Below are 26,854 nucleotides of genomic sequence, written 5' to 3'. Positions count from 1 at the left end.
TCTTTTTCTTGGGGGTAGTTTTGATCACTGCCTCCTGTACAATGTTACAAACCTCCATTGTTCTTCATGCACTCTGTCTATCAGATCTAATTCCTTGAATCTATTTGTCACTTCCACTGTATAATCATAAAGGATTTGATTTAGGTCATACCTGAATGGCCTAGTGATTTTTCCCTGCTTTCTTCAATTTAAGTCTGAATTTTGCAATAAGGAGCTCTTGATCTAAGCTACAGGTCTTGTTTTTGCTGAATGCATAGGTTGGTATAGCTTCTTAGATTAATTTTCTTTATAACCTAGTTGACTTTTACCCTGCTGCTGCTGCTGCTAAGTCGCGTCAGTCATGTCTGACTCTGTGAGACCCCATAGACGGAAGCCCACCAGGCTCCTTTGTGCCTGGGATTCTCCAGGCAAGAACACTAGAGTGGGTTGCCATTTCCTTCTCCAATGTATGAAAGTGAAAAGTGAAAGTGAAGTCGCTCAGTCGTGTCCGACTCTTAGCGGCCCCATGGACTGTAGCCTAGCAGGCTCCTCCGTCCATGGGATTTTCCAGGCCAGAGTATTGGAGTGACTTTTACCCTAACTGAGCACTATTTATTGCATTGAATGAGTGTTTCTAATTTTGCTATTTCATTTTTAGTTTAATTACATTTATCATATCTTTTATCTAAATCGGTTTTTGTTTCATTCTGTTAGTATCCTTTGTCACCCTAAATTATTTTGACTTTCTATTCCTGTTTTTATAGAGGTTTTGTGTTCTTGCTTCATGTTCGAGATGCCGCACACTTTCCTAATTTGATTCAATGACTAGATGATGATCAGACAAATGTTTTCTCTCATGTTTCAGTAAGCTGTTTCTTTTCCTTTGAAGTATACATTTGATTGATCCTTCATTTCTTAAAAACAATTTTATTGAGTTATAATTTTCCTTCAGTAAAATAACACATTTTAAGCATAGTTTGATAACTTTTGACAAGTGTATATACTAATGTAACCAAAGCTATAATCAACACACAGAACATTTCCATCATCCCCAGAATATCTCCAGCTTTCTTTTCAGTAAGTTCACCATAGACAACCACTGATCTGCGTTCTGTCATTGTATACTAGTTTTGCCTGTCCTAGGATTTCATATGAATGGAATCACATAGTATATACTATTTTTGTGTCTGCTTATTTCATTTAGCACAATGTTTTTAAAGTTTATTCATGTTGATATATCAGTAATTCATTTTACAAAATATTGATAGTAATGCATTGTATGGCTATATCACAGTTTATCCATTGGTTTCTTGATGAACACTTTTACCTATTATGAGTAAAGCTATAAACATTCATATAAAAAAGTATTTTTTATGAAGATACACATTTATTTCTCTTGATAAATACTGGACAGTGAAAACACTGAATTGTTTGGTAAGTATATATTTAATTTTATAAGAAAAGTCCAAATCATTTTTCAGAAGTGATTGTACCATTTTATTGGAGAAGGACATGGCAACCCACTCCAGTGTTCTTGCCTGGAGAATCCCAGGGACGGGGGAGCCTGGTGGCCTGCCATCTATGGGGTCGCACAGAGTCGGACATGACTGAAGCGACTTAGCAGCAGCATACTCCCTCCAGAAGTATATTGAGAGTTCTAATGCTATATTGTTATCAATACTTGGGATTATTGGTCTTTTTGATGTTAGACAGTCTGATAGCCAGGTGGTAACAACAAATTGTTGTTTCATTTCTCTGATGACTAGTGATAATGAACATCTTATTGTTCATTGGTGTTTATTGGCCATTTGTATATATTTTTGTGAAGTTCTCACTGAAATCTTTTGTTCGTTTTAAAATTGGATTTCCAGTCTATTAGATGTTCAAAATAGAAGACTTTTTTTCAGATATATATATTATGGATGTGGTCTTTCAGTCAGGGGATTTCCTTTTCAGGTATTTTAAAGAGCAAAATTTTCAATTTAATAAATTTCAATTTATTGATTTTTCTTTTATAGTTTTTCTTTAGTCTCCCTTAAGGTTATAAGGAAATTCTCCAATGTTTTATTCTAGAAGCTTTATAGTTTAAGCCTTTATATTTAAGTATATGACCCATTTGGAATTAATTTTTGTATATGGTGGGACATAAGGGTTGACTTTTTTGTTTCAGTTCAATTTGTTGAAAAACTTACTCTTTCCACATTGGATTGCAGTGACTATTTTGTTAAAAACTAATTTTGTTAAAAACTAATATGCATGAATCTATTTCATTGTTTATCTTCACACCATTATCACACTATCTTGACTAATGTAGTTTTATAGTAAATCTTGAAATTATGTAGTTTAAATCCTCTAGATTTGTTCCTTTTCAAAATTGTTTTGACTATTATCGGACCTTTACATTTTAATAGAAATATTACTCTCAGTTTGTCAATTTCTACAAAACAATCTGGTTTGACTGGGATTACATTGAATATGTTGTTTAACATCCTGAGAAAAAGACTCAATATTGAGTCTTCTGATTCATAAATGTGGCAATTTTGGCCATTTATTTAGGTGAATAAATAAATTAAATTAAATTAATAATTTAAGTAATTAAATTAAAGAAATCTTTAATTTCTTTCAGCGATATTTACTAGTTTTCAGTGTACAGGTCCTACTGATATTTTGTTAAAGGTATTCCTCAATATTTTATATTTTGGGTGCTATTGTAAGTAGTGTTCTAAAATTTAATATTCTACTTGTTTATTGCCATTATATAGAGATATAATGTACTTTTGTGTATTGACTTTACATTCTTCAACCTTGCTAAATTCACTTATTTTTGTAGCTTATTTGTAAGTTTCTTAAGATTTTTTCTGTATATGTGATTTGCTTTCTTGCAAATAAAGATTTTTTTTTTGCTTCTAATTTGTATGTTTGCCTGCCTGCCTACCTGCCTGGTTCCCTCCTTCTCTCTCTTTCCCTTCCTTCCTTTCTTTCCCCACTTCCTTTCTTATTTTCTTTTTCTCATTGAACTGGCTCTTATCTCCAGTTTAGTATTGAATGGAAGTGCTGAGCATGGATTTCTTTGTTTTTCCCCTTCATTTGTGGCAGGAAAGTGTTCCGGCTTTCACTGTTAAACATGATGTTAGCTGTAGGTTTTTCACAGATGTTTTTTATCATGTTGAGGAAGTCCCCATCTATTCGTAGTTTGTTGAGAATTTTTATTGTGAATGAATGTTAGTTTTTGTCAAATGTGATTTCTTCTATTAAATGATCATATGACTTCCCTACTTAATTCCATTAATAAGGTGAATTACATTGATTTACTTTGCAGCGTTAAGCCAACCTTGCATTCCTGGGATACGTTCCACTTTTCAGCTATATTATCCTGCCAGACATAATTGCTAATTGTTTTGCTAAGTGTTCTTGCTCCTACATTTATGAGGGATATTGATCTACTTTTCTTTTGTTGTAATGTTTTCATCTAGTTTTGTTTACAAAGTAATGCTGGCTTCATAAAGTAAGTTGGAAATTGTTTCCTCTTTTATTTTCTGAGTTTATGTAAGATTTGTATTATTTATTCCTTTAATAGTTAATAGTGAATCCATCTGGTAAATCCATATGGTCTTGTGGTTTTCTTTGTGGGCAAGTTTAACATTATGAATTCAATTGAATAGAATGGGGCATATAACTGTCTACTTTTTATTGAGTTGAATTTTGTAATTTCGTAACTGTGCTTTTTGTTGAATGTGAGCATTTCATCCAACTTATGTAATTTATTGGCATGTGTCTAGTATCTGCAGTGATGTCCTACCTTTCATTCCTAACATTGATAGTTTGCTTCTTTATATTTCTGAATTCATCAGTCTACCTAGGGGCTTGTCAATTTTATTGAACTTTCAAAAAAAGCCCCATAGCATTTGTTTTATGATTTTCTGTTGGTTTTTTGTTCTCAGTCTTATTGATATGTACTTGTATCTTTATTATTTCCTTCCTTCTACTAACATTGGATTGAATTTGTTCTTTTTGTATATTATTTAAGTATCAATTGTTTATTTTGGACATTTAAAATTTTTCAGTGCAAGAAATTAAAGGTAAAAATTTCCCTTTAAGCATTGTTTTAATTGCAGCCTACAAATTCAAAATGCTGTGGTTTCATTGTATTTCAGAAACGAATATTTTCTAATATTCCTTGTAATTTCTCTTTGATATATGGATTGATTAGAAGTAAGCTTTTTTAAATGTACCAATATTTGGTTATATTCTAGATATCTTTTTGTTATTTATTTCTAGTTTAATTCTATTGAGATCAGAGAACATAGTTTATTCTATCACTCCATTTAAATTGTTGAGGCTTACTTTATGGATGCGAATACTGTCTTAGTAAATGCTGCCTGTGCCCTTAGTACATATCTCCTAGACACTGTGTCTATTCCAGTTGTTGAGTGGAGAATTCTATCATTATCAATTAAGTCAGGTTGTTGAGAATGTTGTTCAAGTCTTCTATTTTTATTGATTTTTTTGGTCTGCTTGTTATATGAATTACTGAGAGAGGATTGTTGAAATTTACAACACTAATTATGGACTTATTTCTCCTCTAAGTTCTGTCAGTTTTGCTTTATATAATTTGAAACTCTGTCATTAGATACACTCATTTTTATGGTTGTTTTGTTATCTGGATGAATTGACATTTTCATCATTGTGAAATACCCTTCTTTGCTCCCAGTAATATTCTTTGTCTTGGAGTCTACTTGTCTGATATTTATATAGACATTCCAGCTTTATTATGATTAGCATTTGAATCATAACAGTTTTTCTCTCATCTACTTTTTTCTTTCTTTCTTTTTTTTTCTTAATTCCTTATTCCTTCAAACTCAGGGGTGGCAGTTGCATCTTGCAGTTACTATTTCTATGATACCTCAGAATTCTTTTTGTTTTTTCACTAGCTAATTAACAACTTTTATTGAATTAACATTTTTTTTGTTGCTGTATAGTTGCTGTTCAATATATATATATTTTTTGCTTCAACTGCTTTTAACTTATCTCTTTTTATATTTCAAGTGTGAGTCTCTTAGGCAGCATATTTTGGGTCATGCTTTTTGAGAAATTTAAATCCTATTTGGCAATCTTTGCCTTTTAATGTATTTATTGTTTAGGCTATTTATGCTTAATGTGATTACAGATATTATTAGGCTTATGTATGTTATCTTGTGCTAGTTTTCTATATGCCACATCTATTCTTTGTTCCTTTTGGATACCTTGCCTTCTTTTGGATTAGTTTTTACTGTTCCATTTTTCTCTCTTTGAATTGTTAGCTACAGCTTTTTTAAAAAAAGAATTACTCTAAATTTTTCAATTGCAATATGCACTTTTAACTTCATAGTCTACCTTCAAATAATGTTATACTAGTTTACATGTCGGAGAAGGCAATGGGACCCCACTCCAGTACTCTTGCCTGGAAAATCCCATGGATGGAGAAGCCTGGTGGGCTGCAGTCCATGGGGTCACTGAGTCAGACACGACTGAGCGACTTCACTTTCACTTTTCACTTTCATGCATTGGAGAAGGAAATGGCAACCCACTCCAGTGTTCTTGCCTAGAGAATCCCAGGGACGGAGGAGCCTGGTAGGCTGCCGTCTATGGGGTCCCACAGAGTCGGACACGACTGAAGTGACTTAGCAGTTTACATGTAATATAAAAACCCTGTGCACTTTCATTTTCTCCTTCCTATCCTTTTAATTTCTTATCAAATATTTTGTTTTTCAGTTGTTAAGTTGTGTCCAACTCTTTGCAACCCCATGGACTGCAGCATGCCAGGCTTCTCTGTCCTTTGCTATCACCCAGAGGTTGCTCAAACTCATGTCCATTGAGTTGGTGATGCCATCCAGACATATCATCCTCTGTCAACCCCTTCTCCTCCTGCCCTCAGTTTTTCCCAGCATCAGGGTCTTACTCAATGAGTTGGCTCTTCACATCATGTGGTCAAAGTATTGGAGCTTCAGCTTCAGCATCAGTCTTTCCAATGAATATTCGGTTTTGATTTCCTTTAAGATTGACTGGTTTGATCTCCTTGTTGGCCAAGGGACTCTCAAGAGTCTTCTCCAGTACCACAATTTGAAAGTATCAATTCTTCAGTGCTCAGCCTTCTTTATGGTCCAACTCTCACATCCATACATGACTACTGGAAAAACCATAGCTTTGCCTATACAGACTTTGTCAGCAAAGTGATGTGTCTGCATTTTAGTACACTGTCTAGGTTTGCCATAGCTTTTCTTCCATGGAGCAAGTCTTTTAATTTCATGGCTGCAGTCACCATCTGCAGTGATTTTGGAGCTGAAGAAAATAAAATATGCCACTGTTTCCACTTTTCCTCCATCTATTTGCCATGAAATGATGGGACCAGATGCCATGATCTTATTTTTTGAATGTTGAGTTTTAAGCCAGCTTTTTCACTCTCTTCTTTCACCCTCATCAAGAGGCTCTTTAGTTTCTCTTCACTTTCTGCCATTCAGTTCAGTTCAGTTGCTCAGTTGTGTCCAACTCTTTGCAAACCCATGGCCTGCAGCATGCCAGGCTTCCCTGTCCATCACCAACTCCCGGGGCTTACTCAAACTCATGTCCATTGAGTCGGTGATGCCATCCAACCATCTCATCTTCTGCTGTCCCGTTCTCCCGCCTTCAATCTTTCCCAGCATCAGGGTCTTTTCTAATGAGTCAGTTCTTCACATCAGGTGGCCAAAGTATTGCAGCTTCAGCTTCCACATTAGTCCTTCCAATGAATATTCAGGACTGATTACCTTTACGACTGACTGGTTTGATCTCCTTGCAGTCCAAGGGACTCTCAAGAGTCTTCTCCAATGCCACAGTTCAAAAGCATCAATTCTTTGGCACTCAGCTTTCTTTATAGTCCAACTCTCACATCCATACATGACTACTGGAAAAACCATAGCTTTGACCAGATAGACCTTTGTTAGCAAAGTAATGTCTCTGCTTTTTAATATGCTGTCTAGGTTGGTCATAGCTTTTCTTCCAAGGAGCATGGGTGAAGTCACCATCTTCTGTGATTTTGGAGCCCAAGAAAATAAAGTCTGACACCATTTCCATTGTTTCCCCATCTATTTTGCTATGAAGTGATGGGACCAGATGCCATGATCTTACTTGTCTGAATGTTGAGTTTTAAACCAGATTTTTCACTCTCCTCTTTTACCTTCATCAAGAAGCTCTTTAGTTCCTCATTGATTTCCACCATTAGAGTAGTATTATCTGTATATCTGAGGTTTAAAATATGGCAATGTAGAAAAATGTCCTACTTTCAAACATATAATCCTATTACTTTTTATGATGTAATATTGTTAACTAAGTGCTTTGGGCTATGGAGTATTCTGGATGATGATAAGTAATTGTAATTCTCGTTCTGATCTGTCTCAGTTCACTTCGTTCTTGTCTTCACTCTGTGTGTATACTGTGTTGAGGAGTTGGATATTAACAAATTAGCAGAGGTTTAGACTGTGGGTAATGTGTGAAAGTCAGTTCAATCCTTGGGTTGGGAAGATACCCTGGAGGGCATGACAACCCACTCCGTATTCTTGCCTGGAGAATCCCATAGGACAGAGGGACCTGGTGGGCTATGGTCCATAGGGTCGCAAAGAGTTGGGCATGACTAAAGTGATTTAGCAAGTACAACATATGAAAGAGATACATTGCATATGGGCAAGAAACTCATCTTTTCAGTCTCCACATTTGATGGGGATGGGGTGGGAAATGGAATGGTGACATAACCACTTATAGCAGTTATTATGAATCTGAAAACTTCGTGGTGCCAAAAATCTAGGCTGTTTGGCCTAGTATGCTATAGGGAAAAGAACAGGGTTTTGAGAACCAAGAGATATATGTTCTAGTTGCAGCTTGTCACTTACTAACTCTGTGACCATAGGAACCTAACCTTTAAGATTTTAACTTACACATAAAGTGAGGTTAATAATCTGCTTTATCTATCCCACAGAGTTGTTTGGAGGATCAAGTGAAGCCATAAATGTAAAAACTTCTAAAAATTTACTAGGCATATCATCATGAAATAATATTATGGTTTTTGGGTATGGCACCCACTAGCTTATCTTCCCCATGGGAAAATGGATGGAGCTTGATGTTTTTTACTAAATTAGAAAATACTTCATAGATTAAAAAAAAATAATTATTTTAGAAAACCTGGTGATGGTTCTATTTAGGAAAAGGAAAAGTAGTGAAAAAAAAATTTTTTTTAAACTCATTTTTACAGGGCACAAATACTTTCAGTGAGAAATACTCATCAGCTATGCTTTGCTTTACAGCTTGGAACCCCATCCACTGCCAGCACATCGAATGCCACAATGCAATTAACAAACCAGCTGTGAAGGTACTGTTTTATTAGACCTGGGGCAATATTGTATTGTCAGTAGTCAAATTATCTGTAGCAAATTCTTAGATGAAAGGGAGATTGCATCCTTCTCTGTAAAGCAGAAGCCTATTCTCTGTGGTAGTCTCAGATTAGTGTACTCTGCTTTGATCTGACTGTATTTTGGTGGGTTGGTTCAAGACAGAGCAATGCGTAGTGGTGTCTGCAAATTTGTCTCTGAGTTCATAGCCAAGTGCTGTCAGAAACTGGCATAGTTACCAGAATAGTCCTGGTGAAACACATAGTCCCTGACTGGTTTCTATCTGGGCTAATAGACTCAAAGAGATGTACTTTGCCCTGTTTTCATGTGTTTGCTACAAATTATGAGTGGCCTAGTGTATTATTATGTGAATTCAAAGTTATAGGACAAACATACATAAATTTGTGAAGTCTGAGCTCAATTCACAAATGCGACTTTCGTTGAAATGACTGAGAGGTTGTTGGATAGCAAACACAGAAAATTACAGTAGAGGTAAGGGAACAGTGGTTTAGAAAGGTCAAGTAACTCTCCTAAGGTCACACAGCCTGAACCAGGTACCTTGACTCTCAGCCTTATTCTTTTTCTACCACATCAAATTGGTTCTGTCCTGTTACGACCCTGAATCTTTGAAGTTGAATATTAAGAAAAATGATCACATCACTTAACAAAATTATTTATGGTATATTTGTCAGATACAACACTTGGATAGAGAGACCTATGTCTGGATTTGCAAAGGTTAATTTTTATATTACGACAAGTGGGAATTAGGCCAAGTGACTAAAGTTCAAGTTACTTTTTAGAACCTATTGTCATTGGAGTTTGCCTTCCTTGTTCTATAGATAGGTAGACTGTGAAGATTACCAAATAATAGAAAAATAATATTATCATTTTATAGAAACAGAGTAGAAAAGGTAAATGAGATATAAAAAGTACAAATGGAACCACAAAAATATACATGAAATAAAATATGTTTCATATACCAAAAGTGGAAAAGGAGTGCCAGTCATCACATTATCATCTAGACATACTTTACCAACAAAGAACATCTTTGTGTTATTATGCTTTATCTTTTCTTTTGATGAAAGCAAATTGGATGAATTTATGCTTCCTGGTGTGATAAAGAATCTGCCTGCAGTGCAGGAGACTCGGGTTTGAGTCCTGCGTTGGGAAGATCCCCTGGAGAAGGGAATGGCAACCCACTCCAGTATTCTTGCCTGGAGAATCCCATGGACAGAGAACCTGGCAGGCCAAAGTCCCTGGGGTTGCAAAGAGTCGGACACAACTGAGCAACTAACACTTTCATGCTGAGAAAGAGCAGGTGAGGGTAACCCAGCAAGGGTGGCACAGTCCTCTCCCAGTCCGCACGTGCACCCTCCATGAATGTCCGTGGACGTTTGGGGTTCACAGGTACTTTCTGGTGTGAGGACATTTTGAGCTAAAGGCAGGTGAATTCGAATGTTATTCACAGAGTTCAGCTTAATTCTTCACAATGATGAGACTTTCACGCTTCCCGTGGTTTCTATATCTGTCTTTTCTTCTTTCTGCCTGAGTCACAATGCCCTCTTTTGATTTACCCAGACACCAACAGAAAATCTGTCTAATTTTCCAGTTATTTTTACTTGATTTTATGTCAGGCTGCATTCTGATTAGAAATGGTTTTTGGCTTCCTTCCCACAGAAATCATCATGAATTAGAAATTCTCCCTCTCTTCTAGGCAAACAGTCCAGTCCTCTCCTCTGGACCAGCTTCACTTTTCTCACAGGCTGCTCCCTATAGCCAGTCCTCCAAAATAAGCCAAACCATTCTACCTTCTGTCATTTTCTAAATGGGGGTAAAATTCACATAGCATAATACTAACTGTTTTAAAGTGAACAGTTCAGTGGCATTTATCACATTCACAATATTATGCAACCACCACCTCTATCTAGTTCTAAGAAGTTTTTCTCATCCCCAAAAGTTTACTTTCTCAACCCCAGTTTTCCTGAAGAACTTCCTTTTGCATTTTTGCTCTACACTTCCCAGAGAGGTAATATTCTTACTGACTCTTCCTGTGCTGGGGCTGGTTTTACCACAAGTCTGGCTCAGGGTTGCTCTTTCTTTATGATATGAGCACTACCCAAATACATGGAGACGTGAGCATAGGACAATAGATCAAGGTACCCCAAATTCAGATGCTTATAGAGTAATGTTAAATGAGAAGGAAATTATGAAATTACACAGTGTGATGCCTATTTAGCTTAAAAATTAGGTATAAGGATTTTATATTCACATTCACAGTCAAAACCAACTGATAATGCTCATTAAAATGTTGCTAGTGACTGCATTGAGATGGAGGATTAATGAGCTGTTTAGATTTTCTTCCTTCCTTGTCTCCATTTTCTGAAGCCTCTGCCTTGGGCATGTATTATATTTATAGACAGAAAATATCCATTTTAAAATGTAACAGATCAGTCAGATATGAACATGTTAATATGGTTGTAAACTGATCTGTTCAGAGTAGAATGGGATTGACAGTACTAGGCACAAATCTACTTATGGGTCATGTTAATTCATTTAACATGTCAGAGGTCAACTAGCTAATCACTATTAACTATTTATAGTTATAACATCCTAGGAGTTTTTTGGGGGGAGTGGAATGAAAAAATATCTTTACCTAACAGAAGTATCAATGACACAGTAGAAATGACAGTAAATTAACTATACTGAAGAACAGGTTCATATAGGGCGCATGGGAAAACCTCGGGGAAAATGGATTTATCTTCACAAAAAACCCAGTATCTCTATAACAGAGAGGCATAACACTAGGCAGTAATTGTTACCTACCTAAGCTTGGGTTGCCCCACCTGCATGCAGTAAAGTAAAACTACTGATAGAGGGTTGTGGTGAAGGCAAGTGCAGCATTTATTGTAATGTGCTGTACAAATAGTCTGGGACAGGTAGTGCTGAAACAGCAAAGCATTTTCAAAGGCCAGGTGAAGTGAGGGAGCCGGAGGTGGTCTCAGGGTGGTCTGTGGTCTGTGGTCAGCTCGAGCACAGTTCTCCGACTGGTTGAAGGTGAGGTAACACAGCGGTGTCACAGGGGTTAACATCATCAGTCCTTAGGCACAGTATGTCTGGGGCTACATACTCATGATCATCAAATAAATTTCTTCCATTTGGTGGTGGTTTTAGTATCTATAAAGTGTTCATCAGATACTGTTATCTGGGTAACTTCAGAGAGGAGCTACAGCAGAAGCTTGGGGGAAGTGTCTGTCTCTGGAAGGCCCCATCAGGTCCTGCTTGGTCACATAATAGTGAAAGTTGTTCAGTCATGTCCGACTCTTTGTAACCCCATGGACTATACAGTCCATGGAATTCTCCAGGCCAGAATACTGGAGTGGGGATCTTCCTTTCTCTTCTCCAGGGGATATTCTCAACCCAGGGATCAAACCCAGATCTCTCACATTGCAGGCGGATTCTTTACCAGCTGAGCTGGTAACCAGGGAAGCCTGGTTACATAATAATTTGCCAAATAGAAAAATATTATCTATTTTTTTTTGCAATAGGTTGCAAAAAAGTAAGAACAAGAGCCGAAAGTTATGATAGATTCTAAAATGAAAGTATGTTGGAAATATAGTCTATTATATCATACTCTGCTTTTTGGTTTTACTTGGTCCCACTTGAAATATCACCTTGTGAAATATTTGGATCCCAGGTAATTACCTTACACAGGAGTCAGCAATGGCTATGCTTATGGCTCTCAGCCAAATTTGGCCTGCTGCCTGTTTTTGCAAATAAAGTTTTATTGGAACACAGCTATGCTCATTTGTTTATTCATTGTCTCTGGCTGCTTTTATGCTGCAACAGCAGGGTTGAGTAGTTGTGACAGAGAATATATGACCCACAAAACCTGAAATATTTACCCTTTGGCCATTTGCAGAAAGTTTGCCAGTCCCTGATTTGACTCGCCAAAAAGTGGTTATTCGTTGCATCAAAGGAAGCATGAATCTTACTAAGGAAAATTTTCACACTGGGCCTTTAGCACCAGGGAATATATAATTTACAGATTTTCATGGTATAATTATTTAAATTTAGAAATTCTAACTCTTGCTTCCTCAACCATTGAAACCCCTAAGTTCAGTTCACTTGTCCCTTCAAATCAGTAAAAAAAAAAAAAAGCAACAAAAACTAAAGAAAAGGCAGAGTGAACTTTTAGAAGAATTTGTGTCCTAGGCATGTTAACTACATACTTAGCTATAGCATGGATTGATTATTTCTTGAAGGGCAGGAACAGAATTCAAAATTTCTTTGGTAAGTCATAAACATTTAGACCGATGCAAAGTACAAAATCCAGTTAGTCATCAACTATTTTGTCCATTTGATTCAAAACATCCAAGTATTTGAAATATCCTAGTGATCACTTAACATTTTTCATCTTTGTACTTAGGCTAATGAAAACAGCCATAAATAATTGAACAGAATACTGCACACTTAAACAAACTACAGATCATATGTGGTTTCTATGGGTTTTCAAAAAAAACCCCAAAAAAACGCCACCACCTGAAAGTGAAAGTTGGATATCTAGATTTTAGATTCCCGAGTAAGAAAAGGGAATCACTCGATGTTAGATTTAATGCTAAGGTTTCTGAATGAGGTCTATTGAGAAGCGAAATTCTCTACTGCCAGCATTTTGCTAACAGTTATGATTTTACATCTTAATAATGCATTTTCCTTTTCCCAAAGAGAGATTACTGTGTTTACCACATTAAAGAAGGAATTACTGTGTGAGTAATACGGAAGCAATTTGAACAGCCACCAAATGAGATGATATTTTTATCTTTATAGAATGAGGGTGGATTTCTTGACACTACTTGTTACTTGCATTGCAAATAACAAGAGAAATGAAAAACCACACTAGTCACATTTAAATCGCCGTATTGGAAAAACAGTTTTAGGTTGAATGGGTTTTACTAAAAAATGTTTATTCTGCTTTGCTTTCGAAAATCTGTTATTGAAACATTTTTGTCCTTGATACAGGGGACGTGATAAACAGGGCAAGAGAGTTCATTCTGTCTTTTCCTGTGTTTCAGATGTGTATAGACCCCTCCTTGTCTGTAGCTTTGGGTGATAAACCACCCCCGTTGTATCTCTGTGAAGAATGCAGCCAGCGGATTGCAGGGTAGGTGCAAGAAAAGGCAATCTAATAGGGCGATGCTGAGAAGAATAATCACTTAGTCTTATATTGATTATGTTACCCTCATTTCCCATTAGCCTCTCTGTTTTTTAAAGGTTAGCTTGTCAAATATTTAATATATAGCAAACTTTCATTTGAAAAGACGTCAGCTTTGAAATGTTTCAGTATTTCTCTCCGTGTGACAAAAGACAGCAATTCTACTTAATAAACAGCTCCAAGTTTCAAATGACCCTGTTAAAAAGGCCACAGTGAAAAAGAAAAGAAAGCTGTGGTTTTCAAATGTGACATAAAATTCATATGGTTTTTCTGTGCTTGTTAGCTTCACAGAATCACACTCAGCTTTCTACAAATCATGCTGTATTTTGGCTGACTTAATTAGCATCTGGAGAATATCATTTAAAGATAACTGAATATGATGAAATGCCTATAATTTAAAATTTAACTGGAGTGCATTAAACATTTAAAAAGTTTATTAGGATAGTGCTCTTAATTACATGTCCTTTCTATTAGAAGTGTTTTAACAATACCATGCAGCTTATAAGCATTCATGTGGAAGGGTAACATTGCAGAAAGGCTCAAAAATGGATTTTGTTGTTCTTTATAGGGACCACAGTGAATGGCTGATTGATGTTCTTCTGCCTCAAGGTATGGTTTTCAGGAAGGATGAATGATAAGTAATTGTGACAGATGGTACAGGTGATTTGTCTCCTTTTGTACTGTTTTTACTTTACAAAGACAGCAACCAAAGTATTATTTGCTATGAATATTCATTTATATGAAGTCTTGTATCAATGTCTTGATTGTAATATACCCACACATGAATATTAAGGGAAGAAGTATCACTTCTACCAAAATTAAGGGTAGGTGTTGGAATTGGGATTCTGTATGACCAAAGCTGAATTCTGTCTTAAGGGATTTTCTGTGTATGTAACAGGTGTTGCCAAGGATATGCTTGCTGTGCCAGGTCAGAAAGAGAATAAAGAACATCAGTGAGAAGAGCATTGAATAATGGGTCTTTCTTCTGCCACTGTTACTAGCTCTGTGTTTTTAGGGAAAATCATTCAATCATCATGAGTGTCAGTTTCTCCTTCAGTAAAATGGGGATAAATAAATACATCTGGCCCTTCTCAGTGAAAAGATGAGATTGTAATGCTTGCAGTTTGTTAGGGTTCTGAAAGCTATGCTGGCAAGCTGGCAGGTCAAAGAACATTTCTCTGTGTATGGGGAGGCAGATATTCCAGTCACCTAACTGCAGGCTGAAATGACCAGGAAAAATACTCAGGAAAGCAGAGGAAAGATGAAAGGTGGAAAAAGCTGGGGGCAGACTGAGCATAGATCAGGCACACAGGAGGAACTTGATCTATAATTCAGAGGTAGATAATAGAAGAACTTACATGAAAGAATTTACGTGTAAACACCTTATGTTAACTAAATTCAGGTTTTTTTTTTTTTTTAAACTAAAGTACTTTGCTTGATGATAATTATACACCATTTCCTTATAGTTTAACTCAATATTAGATTATCTCAACCTTAAGAAATAAATTATTTAATGAATGCTCTGCATTTATAAAATGGATTAATAATTTCAGCTCTATATCCTTCAAAGAGATATTTAAAAAATTATATAAGAATATCTGTAAAAAGATTTGGGTTTACATAGGTAAAGGTAACTTTTCCCCTCTTAAATGAGGCTACCTTGCAAGTGAACTTCCAGTGCTTTGAGGTAAAACCCATAGTCAGGTTCTAAATTACATTTTAAATACAGTTAAGTCCCCTACATACAACCCTTCCAGATGTGAACTTTCAGAGATGCAAACATGTGTTCGCATGTCCGATCTCATAAGTTGGTTCACATGTCTGGAATGTCTGGGGTGCATGCATCCTCCACAGGTGATTGTATTTTTGTGCACTTCATTGTAGGTACTGTATTGTATAGAGTACAGTAGTACAGCATCTTTATTTCAAGCCCAGAATGTCTGGAAGCAAGCATAAAAGCAGTGGTATATATAGCTGATGGTGTTAGTTAGGTACCTTGGCTAACTTTGTTGCACGTGATGAACAAATTGGACTTACAAATGCACTCTCAGTCTGAAACGTGCTTGTATGTAGGGGACTTACTGTATAGATATGTTGCTGAATTCTGGTCATCTCCAGATGATATTCATCTGTTGAAGAAAATTGATAATAACTTTTCATTATTTATCCAGAGAGATGACCCACTAACCTCAGCTTAAGATAAATGCCAGGATATCAAACTATTAAATAACCATTAATTAAACAAAATCTATTTTAAAAACTGAGTTGTTAATCTCATTGATTTGACATTCACTAATTCATAATTTCCAGATGGAGTTTGGGAGACATTTACTTTTGATTTTGTTAGTAAGTTGTGATATAGACTATTAACAATGGTTTAATTTATTTTTTGAGCACTTACTATTTCAGGGGAAATGTTAACAGATTCTTAGAAAAATTATTTTCAAGTTTTATCAACCACTAATTTTCTTGGAGATAATTGGTATGCCTACCACAAAGAGTTTTATCCATTTATTAAACTTAATCCTGAAGTACTAAGGTAGTTTGACAGCCTTACTCCAACTGACCTATCCATGGGTTTGAAAGATGTTTTCTCTTAATAAGCCTGCAGCTGGTTTTGCACTAGTTAAGGACTGATGTTAGTTGAGAGTTTGGGTCTAATTCATTTAAGTTACTAAGTTTTTTTCTGTAGTTCTGATATAGCAAATCATCTCCATGGCGAAACTCTAAGTATATCACGTCAACTCAGTGTCATAGCATAATGGAAGAGCAGTAGAAGGGAATCCAGAGACATTTCTGGATTGATTGGTCTCTACCATTGATAGCTTGTATGATCCTGAAGAACTCCTCTAACCGTCAATTTTGTTCTCTGTCAAATGACTGGGTGAGATTAAAATTATTTGATCTGAATTCTAAGTCATATCTGAGAAGGTTGAATTATTTCTAGGAATAGGTAAAGTATTTGCAGCACACAGGTATTTTAAATCTCATTAAGAATGAGTAGATGACAATTCATGAGACAAAGGAGAAAGGTGTTTTGGCCAAATCTGGAGGTTGTGTTACTAAGCTTGTTTTTACTCCTTTTCGTGGCTGCCCTTATTTAAAATGGGCTCTCGTTTTTTGTTGATATTTTGTGTGCCTTCCCCTTACAGCTGAAATATCTGCTATATGTCAGAAGAAGGTAAGAGCAAACCATCTGTGTGGTGCGGCATGATTTGCTGTGTTTGTATGTAAATTCATTCATTGACATCTGTCTCATTTCTGCACCATGGTTTTCCAGTATGTACATGTCACTGTATTTGTGAAGGGGGAAAGGAAATTATTCAGCATGCAAGATTGCTATGTCTCGATGGCCTCTATTTCCATTTCTGCTTTTGCTTACCCATCATATGCACAGTGTTTCTGAAAAATAATATGAAATAAAAGCATATGTGTAACTCTGGGGTAGAAACCTGAATACAAAAATGAGTGATAATGCAACTTAATTTTGGTAAATGATGATCTTGTTTGCTAAAAAATCTTTATTGTTTGGAAGTGGAGTGCAAGTGGTCCAACACTTGTGTGTCAAAAACATAACCAGACCAAATATATATGGAAAATACATATTTATATGTGAGGTGAATGATATCTCTACTTAAAGATTCTTCCTTCAAATAGCCACTGTTCATGACACTTTCCCTGAACTATTTCCATCTTCTTTTCTTGTTCTAGTTGTTTGAGAAATACAAGAGAAGGTAGTACGATGTCATACAAAGAACTCTGGACTGGTTGATTGAGATACTTGGATTCTGGTCAGCTGTCTTCCCATCTAGATATGAGACCATGTACATGTCATTTAAACGTTTTAGGAGTTGATTATGAGTGGATACCTTTGGAGGGCTGTTTCAGTTTTCTATTGCCATGTAATAAACTATCCTAAAATGTATTAACTTATAACAGCAAACATTTATTTGATCACAATTTTGTGGATCAGCAGCCCTTCCTATGCTCACCTAGATAGTTCTCTTGATAAACTCCTCTAGGCTCACTCAGGTATTTGCAGTCAGTTAGTGGGTTTGCTGGCAACTGACTGGTCCCAGATGACTTTACTCAATGTCTAGAGCCTCAACTGGGATGGCTGGAATGGTTGGGATGACTAGGGTGTCTGGCCCTCTCTCTTTCCATTAGGTGTCTCATCTTCCAGGAGGCTAGGCTGGATTTGTTCTCAAGGTATGAGTGTTCTGAGAAAGAGAGGAGGCTGCAAGGACTTTTGAGACTGAAGCTCAGTGGTAGCACAGCATCACCTCTGCTGCATTCCATTGATCAAAGCAAGTCCAAAGCACAGCCCAGTTTAAACAAGTGGGCAAATAGACTCCTCCTCTTTTAGAGAAGGAGCAGCAGGAATTTTGTGACCATATTTAATCTACCACAATTCACCTTCTGGACATAATTACTTACATTCTTTCTGTATGACAAATATTCTTCCCACCTTACGAGACCTGCAGAAGTCTAACCCACTTATGGCTTCAGGCTTAAAGTCCATTGTCTGGTGATCTGCATCTGGTCTGCTCACTGATGAAACCCTTCAGAGACTGGTGAATTAAAAAGCAAGTTATGTGCCCTCTACATACCCAACACAAAATGGTGAGAAGGGATAGGATGACAGCAGTAGACCTCTGTTCAAAAAGAGGAAGAGCAAGCAGATAGCTGTCACTAGTCTATAGCACGGAGAAGGCACTGGCACCCACTCCAGTACTCTTGCCTGGAAAATCCCATGGACGGAGGAGCCTGGTGGGCTGCCGTCCATGGGGTCACTAGAGTTGGACACGACTGAGCGACTTCACTTTCACTTTTCACTTTCATGCATTGGAGAAGGACATGGCACCCCACTCCAGTGTTCTTGCCTGGAGAATCCCAAGGACGGGGGAGCCTGGTGGGCTGCCGTCTATGGGGTCGCACAGAGTCGGACACGACTGAAGCGACGCAGCAGCAGCAGCAGCAGCGGTCTATAGCAACTCCAGCCATGAACACGTCCGCGGTTCTTCTGTCTCCAGGGATAGCAAATGTGCCTTGATTAAGGTCTGATTTTGCTTCCTGGGAGTAGTTTCCTAATTCATTTTTGTCCTGGGATCTTGCCTCCACTCTCTAAGACATGTTTACTTTTCAATAAGAAATAGCCCATGTTGCTGAGTAACTCTCTCAGCCTGCCTCCTGCGTGCAGAAATGAGGTCCATAGACCTCTTCTTGTGTCACACTGTGCGTCCCTTTTAGTCTGCTGGTGGTGCTTTTACTCGTTTGCCTTTCTTGCAAAGTTTGCGTATTTTCTTTGAATCTCATTGGAGTTCAGTGCCCTCAAAGCCACATCTGTAATTCTTTTGGAGACAGTCCCTTTTATATTGTGGGCATTTCAGTCTGCCCTTAACATTATTAGAAGCTATGTTCTAGCAGAGACGCTCAACTGGGCATCACTTATATCTTTCGGAAGTCTTAACAAAGGATCATAGTCATTCACCATACTTTTGATTTCATTTTATCCTGAGGCTATTTACTACTTTGAGGATCTTTTACAAGCTGGAGAGACTAGGATGAGAAACAGTTTTATTTTCTAAATTGACATATCCTTGCTCTGGTGGTATACCTAACATATTTGACACCCACAATGGATCATTTTTTAACACTCTCCTCATTTATGTGACAAAATTATTTTTGGTAAAAGCTTAAAATTAGCACATTTTATTACTTATTCTTTAATAAGTGTATTTTATATGAAAGTTCATTTTGAGAACTTTTATTTGGTTCATAATAGATCCTAATGTTTCAAGCTTGCTTTGGGCAAAGCTTGTGTCTTTACCTCTTTCAGTACTAGATATTTCTACATTGAACTGTAGGTTTGAAATAAATGTCAAGATTGTATCAAATACATTGTAAATCAACTATGTTACAGTAAAAAAAAGATTATGTCAAATAAGCATCAAGAGACAGACTTTTCTTAATTTCATTTTTTGTTATTCTATGACACCACTTGGAATTATTTATTTTTGTTTAAAATTCTAAGCAGTGAGGATTTCTCTGGTGGTGCAGTGGATAAGAATGCACCTGCCAATGCAGGGAACATGGGTTTGATCCCTGGTCTGGGAAGATTCCACATGCCATGGAGCAACTAAGTCCGTGTACCATATTTACTGAGCCCACATGCTACAAGTACTGAAGCTTCTCAACAGGAGAAGCCCCTACAATGAGAAGCCCACACACTGCAACTAGAGAAAGCCTGCACAAAGCAACGAAGACCCAGTGTAGCCAATAAATAAATAAAATTATGAAAAAAAATTCCAAGCAGTGAAACAGCGTGGTTTGAGTGAACGTATGAAAACATACCCAGCTGAATCTGAACTCAAGAGAAATCTCTCTGGTTTACTTTTGAAATGAATGCATGTAGCTGAGTTCACAGGGTTGAGGACTGTCTGTGGCTTGGAAATATATTATCCCGGGTTTCCCACATTGCAGGCAGATTCTAGCCACCTGCAAAGCCCTATTTAAACTTAGTAGGTGCTGTAGAAAAATTAACACAAGGTTGTAAATCGACTATTGTTGTTGTCCAGTCGTTCAGTTGTGTCCAACTCTTCGCGACCCCATGGACTGCAGCATGCCAGGCTTCCCTGTCCTTCACCATTTCCTGGAGCTTGCTCAAACTCAGTGATGCCATCCAACCACCTCATCCTTTGTCATCCCCTTCTCCTCTTGCCTTCTGTCTTTCCCAGCATCAGGGTCTTTTCCAGTGAGTTGACTCTTTGCATCAGGTGGCCGAAGTATTGGAGCTTCAGCTTCAGCATTAGTCCTTCTAATGAATATTCAAGATTTGTTTCCTTTAGGATTGACTGGTTTGATCTCCTTGCAGTCCAAGGGACTCTCAAGAGTCTTCTCCAACACCACAGCTCAAAAGCATCGATTCTTTGGTGTTCGGCCTTCTTTATTGTCCAACTCTCACTTCAACTAAAAAAAAAAAAAATTGAAAAAACTTAGTAGGAACCATAGCAATTGTTTAGAACTTTGACCAACCAAAGGTTATTTAGGGGCAAAGTATTTTATCACTGATATTATTTAGAATTGATGGCATGTGGTGATAAAGCAGGTTAGGATGACTTTCAGTTTATATTCCAGATACTAATGTATGCAGTATATCCAGATACTACCTAAGGAATCACTCAAAATGTAGCAGCATGAAGCAGCAACTGTTTAATTATGCTTTTAGATTCTGAGGGTCAGGGATTTGGGCAGGGCACAGTCCACAGCCTATCTCTGCTTGATGATATTTGGGGCCTCATCTGGGAAAACTAATAGCCTCCCAGGTGGCTCATTGGTAAAAAATCCACCTGCCAACGCGGGAGACGTGGTTTGGAAGGTCTCCTGAAGGAGGAAATGGCAACCCACTCCAGTATTCTTGCCTGGGGAATTCCCATGGACAGAGGAGCCTGGTGGACTACAGTCCATGGGGTCACAAAGAGTGAGACACGACTTAGTGACTGACATGCATGCACGCACTGGGGAGACTTGAATAGCTAGGGGCTGAAATTATCTAGTGGCATCTAGATCATATGTTAGGGCTCTGGGATGGGGTGACCTGAAGGCTGGGCTTAGCCAGCCCTGTTGAGTAGAGACTTACTGCCTCTCCATATGCCTGGGCCATGACCCAATCCTGAGAAGAGTATCCTGATGAGGAAGCTTCTGAAGAGAGAACTTTCTCAGACCGCAAGATGTCTTTTCAGAAGCAGCATGTCTTTTGAGAAATTGCCTTGGGAGTCATATGAGTGTTACTCAGCCGTGTTTTCTCAGTTCCAGCTGGCACAGCCCATTTAGGTTCAAGGCACATGGAAGCCTATCTGAGGAACCAAACCCAAAGAGCCCCAGCCACCACCGGACTTCATTTAATGAGACCACCTTGAACCTCCCGCCAGGAATTTGCATGTGGAAAGAATGTAAATAATTTGTGACCAGGAAATAGGATAGGAGATTGTAGGCCTTAGGACTTCATTATAGCTAATAACTACCCACTAAACCCATCTGTTCTGTCTGTTAGTTGCTCAGTCATGTCTGATTCTTTGTGACCCCAAGGACTGTAGCCCTCCAGGCTCTTTTGTTCATGGGATTTTCCAGGCAAGAATACTGGAGTGGGTTGCCATTTCTTTCTCCACACTAAGCCCATATCCACATTCCGTTGTTTATGTAACAGTGGGGATCCCAGAGGAACAAAGACTAATTACAATCAAAAGGAAGAAATAAACACTAACAGTGTGCTCTGACATAAACCATGTTGCTAGTGATGTGGTTTGGTTTGGTTTGGAGAAGTCCCAAACTGGTAAGGATTCATGTGCTTCCAGAGTGAAACTTAGTATGTGAAAGGGAAAGAAAGAGCACAAAGCAAGAAATATACCTCACTTGGAGAAGTCAGGACTGACTTGGATATTGAAGAAGACGTAGGCCTCGGTGCAGAAGAAAAACATTGTATTTTAACAAATAATTTAAAAAACATTAATAAAAGGGAAAAAAGATCATAAAAATTTAAACTTGTTTTTATGATTTATTGACCTGAGTCCTGTTCAGAAAATGAGATTTCCCAGCACTTATATCCAAAGCCTTGTGCTAAAATCGAAGTGAAACAAGCCTTACTTTGAAATGATTTTCCTGATAAGCAATTCAACACATGGTCAATGTCTGGATGTAGGTTTTGTGCTTGCTTTCTTCTTTCTTCTGTTTCCCCAAGATATCTGTCATGGAAGGTTCTCCAATCTTCTCCAAGCCCTGAGTTCATAATGGCTTAGGGTATTATTTCTCTGGTTCCATATTTTAAAAATAATGTTATTGGATAATAGTTGATTTACAATGTTCTGTTAGTTTCATGTGGACACCCAAGTGATTCAGTTATACATATACATATAATCATATTCTTTTTCAGTGTTTTCCAGCTTAATAAGCTCTATCAAAAGGGTGAAATGCTTTCTGACACGAGCTGTTGAGTATGTGGTGTTGGCATCTCTAACAGGCTTGGGCACACTTTTATGGAGAGGTCAGGGATATTTCCTGATTGCTCCTCAAGTTACTTGATGTGGGCGTGGGTGCTGCCTTGCCCCTCTGCTTCTTGTCAGGGCAGCTCTGATAATAAACTCCCCTGAACTCTGGATCTCTCTTTTTCACTGCACCATTTTTCACACTTCATCTGTTGATTCTTTTTCTGTAGCTGATGTTCAACAGCTGCATCTATGAATGGTTATTACTGTGCTTTGATGTCCCCATGTTATCAACTGACATATTCTTTAGGTCTTGATAGAAAGAGCGCTGGCGGGGATGGGCAGCAAGAAATATACGTGGGCCATCAGCTGAGCACAGCACAGCTCCCTACCTGTCCTTGAATGCATCAAGGACAGATGAGCTGCAATAGAAATGTGGTCTTTAGGAGATGGATAAAATAATTTTGAAAGTTTATTTTAGGGTTTAAAATTGTTTGTTTCCTACCCTGATGTGCTGTGCTATGCTTTCTCTGGACCACAGTTTCCATTTTTTTTTCATATTTCTGCTGAAAACTGTTGAAACACTAACTTGAAATAATCTAGGAAGCCCCCCACACCCCATGCCAGATAGCTGAGGTCACTTTATAGAGGACTTTTTAACACAGTTTCATTCATATTTAGAGAGTTTCTACTACTCAACACAAATAGAAACCACTTCTCACCTTAATTGTTAACTATGACTGAAATCTAACTGGTTAGAGATGAGCTGCGTTTTGGAAACTAGTGACACCTCAGGAAAATCCTGCCTCTTCTAGTGGCCCTAGAAATTTCTGTTTGTTCCAATTATTAGCCCAGTTTACCTCAGTGGTGAATTTTAATTGATTTCACTCTTCTCCTTCTAGAACTGCAGTTCCCATGTTAGAAGAGCTGTGGTCACCTGCTTTTCAGCAGGATGCTGTGGTCGTCACGGAAACAGGCCTGTTCGGTACTGCAAAAGATGCCACTCAAATCACCACAGTAACGAAGTGGGGGCCGCCTCAGAGACCCATCTCTATCAAACCTCCCCTCCACCCATCAACACCCGGGAATGTGGCGCTGAGGAGCTTGTCTGTGCCGTGGAGGCCGTGATTAGGTAACAGGGTTGTTAGTAGCTTTCCCTGAAAACTCTGCCTTCTCTCTGAGCCACCATTTCCCCATTGAGATGTGTACATTTAATTCAACTCCAAGAGCCCTCAGCCAGACAGCTCACTTTCTACAATGTTGCAGTGATGATGTTTTAATTCACTCATTCAACAAATATTTTTATGGAATGCCAGTTATGTGCCAGGCATGTGGTAGGCACTGGAAGACAGAAGAAAGTGAAATATGGTCTCTGCCTTCAAGTTACCCATGGGGGGGGGGGCGGTCTATAAAAATAGAAGCACGAATTTGCCAGCCAAAGTGGTAAGCACAGTGACAACACAGAGATGGGACTCTCAGGGAATGGAGAGGAGATGCCCGTCAGAGGGAAGGAAGGGGTGGGAGAGAGGTGTCCCAGGCTTGACTGCAGCAGCGAAGGATGGGAGAACTCTAGATAATTCGGTATTGGAGTAAACCAGAAGGCTGTGGAGTAAGATGGACCAGATCCTGCAGGCAGCTGGCTTTTTCTATCACATGAAAAAAAGGGAGCTTTACAAGTGATAACTCTAGACTTGTTCTCTTTTTGTATACTATTCACTGAGACAAGATTTTTAAAGACAAAGAAACAATATTAGAATGTATGTTTTAAAGATAAGGACTAAGTCTTCTGTTTCTCTTATCCCAGTGGCCAACACATGTGGAAGTGCAATAAATGTTTGCTAAATAAAACAATGCAGAAAGTTTGGAAAGAGAAAAAAACAACCATACTCCTGTCATCATCATCAGTTTGTTTTTTTTTTTTGCATATGTTCTAGTTTTATTCAAATGCTTATTTTACTTATATAATTGCAATCACAGTGTATCCACATTCTTTTTGATATAACATTATACCATTAGCTCCTCTCCATGTTGTGTAGTTTCCACATTTATCATTTTTAGTGGGTACACTAGATTATTTTCCTCCACCATTAGATACTTCAATTTCTTCCATTATTTTTACTGTTATAAATAACTCTGATAACTATTTTGTGTATAGTGCCAGTCCTGTATTTTTTATTTATTTAGGGTAGATGACCAGATGTGGCTGACTGGGTCAAAGGGTATGAATATTTTAAGGACACTTGATACATTACCAATCTGATTTTCAAAGAGTGTATGTGAATTTCATACATCATGATAGTTTTTGCTACAACCTTGCCAACATTGTGTATTATTTTTTAAGATTGTCATCTTCTTAGAAAATTGAAAAAGGAATCTTTTTTGTTCACTGTCAGGTCTTTGAATTCTATTAAATGTTTTTCCATTTGAGTATCAGTTCCTCAAACTGTCCTTGATCATGCATTTGATGTCCACGTAGCTTCATATGGGACTTCCCTTGTGGCTCAGCTGGTCAAAAATCCACCTGCAATGCAGGAGACCTGGGTTTGATCCCTGGATTGGGAAGATCCCCTGGAGAAGGAAAAGGCTACTCACTCCAGTATTCTGGCCTGGAGAATTCTGTGGACTGTATAGTCCATCGGGTTACCAAGAATCTGGCATGATGGAGTGACTTTTGCTTTCACTTTTTTCTTTCATAGCTTCATATTAGATATAGGAGAAGCATTGGCTTCTAGTGGGATGATTGTTGAACTTAAAGTCAGAAGGCATCAGTTCTGGTTGATTCTTATTGATTGGAGGAAGTAGTCTCTTTGTGCCTCAGTTTATAGATCTCTGAGATGGGGATGGAGTAGAAAATAACAAGGACATGAGGTTCCTTCCAATTTAAAGGAGAAATGAGTGATGCTTGAAAACTTGTGAAGTAATTGCTCTGAATAGGGTCGTTATCTTGAGTGTGCTTTTGGGTAGTCTTATCTGAAATTTCTCCTCTTCCACAGCTTGTTGAAAGAAGCTGAGTTCCATGCTGAGCAGCGGGAACATGAGCTGAATCGCCGGCGGCAGCTGGGCCTCTCCTCTTCGCACCATTCCCTGGATAATGCTGACTTTGACAATAAGGATGATGATAAGCACGACCAGCGGCTACTCAGTCAATTTGGAATATGGTTCTTAGTAAGAAAAGAAGTTAATTAATTTCTAACATCTTATGTTTTATTCCAACATTGCTCTGGTGATGAGTTTCTTCTGTTCTCTTTAGGGAAGTAAATAGTAAATGGTGAAAAATTAACCTTCCCATTCACCACCATCAGTGTGTGTGCTCAGTCATGTCCCCCAGGGACTGTAGCCCACCAGTTTCCTCTATCCGTAGAATTTTCCTGGCAAGAATACTGGAGTGGATTACTGTTTCCTCCTCCAGGGAATCTTCCCGAGTCAGGGATCGAACCCCACGTCTCTTGCGTCTCCTGCACTGGCAGGCAGATTCTTTTCCACTGCGCCCTCTGAGAAGCCAACCTTAGCATAGGAAGTCTATACTCTAGGACAGTGACTGCATATTGTATTTACCCATGAAGGCTTTCAAAAAATGTCTTTGCCCAGATTCCATCCCAGAATCTCGGGAACTTTTTAAAAAGATCCCTTGTTTATTCTGATAAATAGCCAGGTGTCAGAACCTTTTGTGCCAGATTCTAAACTGTTGGAAATGCACATTTTGACAAGAAACAAGTGGGTAAGTTGCTAGAGTATATTGTGAAATATTGGATTCAATATAATTTATAGATCATTCACCTCCCACTGATGTAATATTTTGTTTGCAAGTTCAGTTACTGTGGATCTTTTTGTGTATTTATGGCAAGTCTGTAACACAGCCAGAAAAATTATTGCCAAACCAGCACAGGGAATTTGACTTCTATTGACTGAGTCAACTGAAGTATTCACTCAAGAAAGATCAAACATATAGATGCAAAGTTCCAAGAATGCTGAAGTTGACAGTTCTGCAGAGAAGCAGACTTTTGTTTTTGCCCATTGGAGAAATAGATTAAATCTCCTTAGTGATACATCTCTTTTATGCTTTCATATATTTTTTTGCTTTGTTTTGCTTTATCAAATTTGAGTTTAGTTATTGATTTTGCATGTCTCGCTCCTAGAACTTATTATCTAATGACAAACTGACTACTATTATGAACTCATTGAGGCAAAGATAATGTTATTTATTTTTTATATTCCTGAACCCTACTTCAGTGCTTAATAAAAGATTAATGAATAAATTGTGAACAGTTTTGAAAAGTCTATAATGTGGT

At 37.8% G+C, this 26,854-nt stretch overlaps 1 protein-coding gene across 2 annotated transcripts in view; it reads left to right on the top strand.

Moving 5' to 3' along the window:
• The window catches only part of UNC79 (unc-79 homolog, NALCN channel complex subunit), a 282,068-nt gene that overhangs the window by 102,248 nt on the left and 152,966 nt on the right, over nt 1–26,854 (top strand). For both annotated transcript variants that reach the window (XM_044932849.2, XM_044932848.2), the window contains exons 8-13: nt 8,292–8,356; nt 13,445–13,533; nt 14,153–14,193; nt 16,737–16,765; nt 23,468–23,697; nt 25,559–25,730. In XM_044932849.2, coding sequence (XP_044788784.1) covers nt 8,292–8,356; nt 13,445–13,533; nt 14,153–14,193; nt 16,737–16,765; nt 23,468–23,697; nt 25,559–25,730 — 626 coding nt within the window. The remainder of the gene's footprint in view (nt 1–8,291; nt 8,357–13,444; nt 13,534–14,152; nt 14,194–16,736; nt 16,766–23,467; nt 23,698–25,558; nt 25,731–26,854) is intronic.

Source organism: Bubalus bubalis, chromosome 20 (genome assembly GCF_019923935.1).
Source record: "Bubalus bubalis isolate 160015118507 breed Murrah chromosome 20, NDDB_SH_1, whole genome shotgun sequence".
Lineage (NCBI taxonomy): Eukaryota > Metazoa > Chordata > Mammalia > Artiodactyla > Bovidae > Bubalus > Bubalus bubalis.
This window is presented reverse-complemented; position numbering and strand designations above follow the sequence as displayed.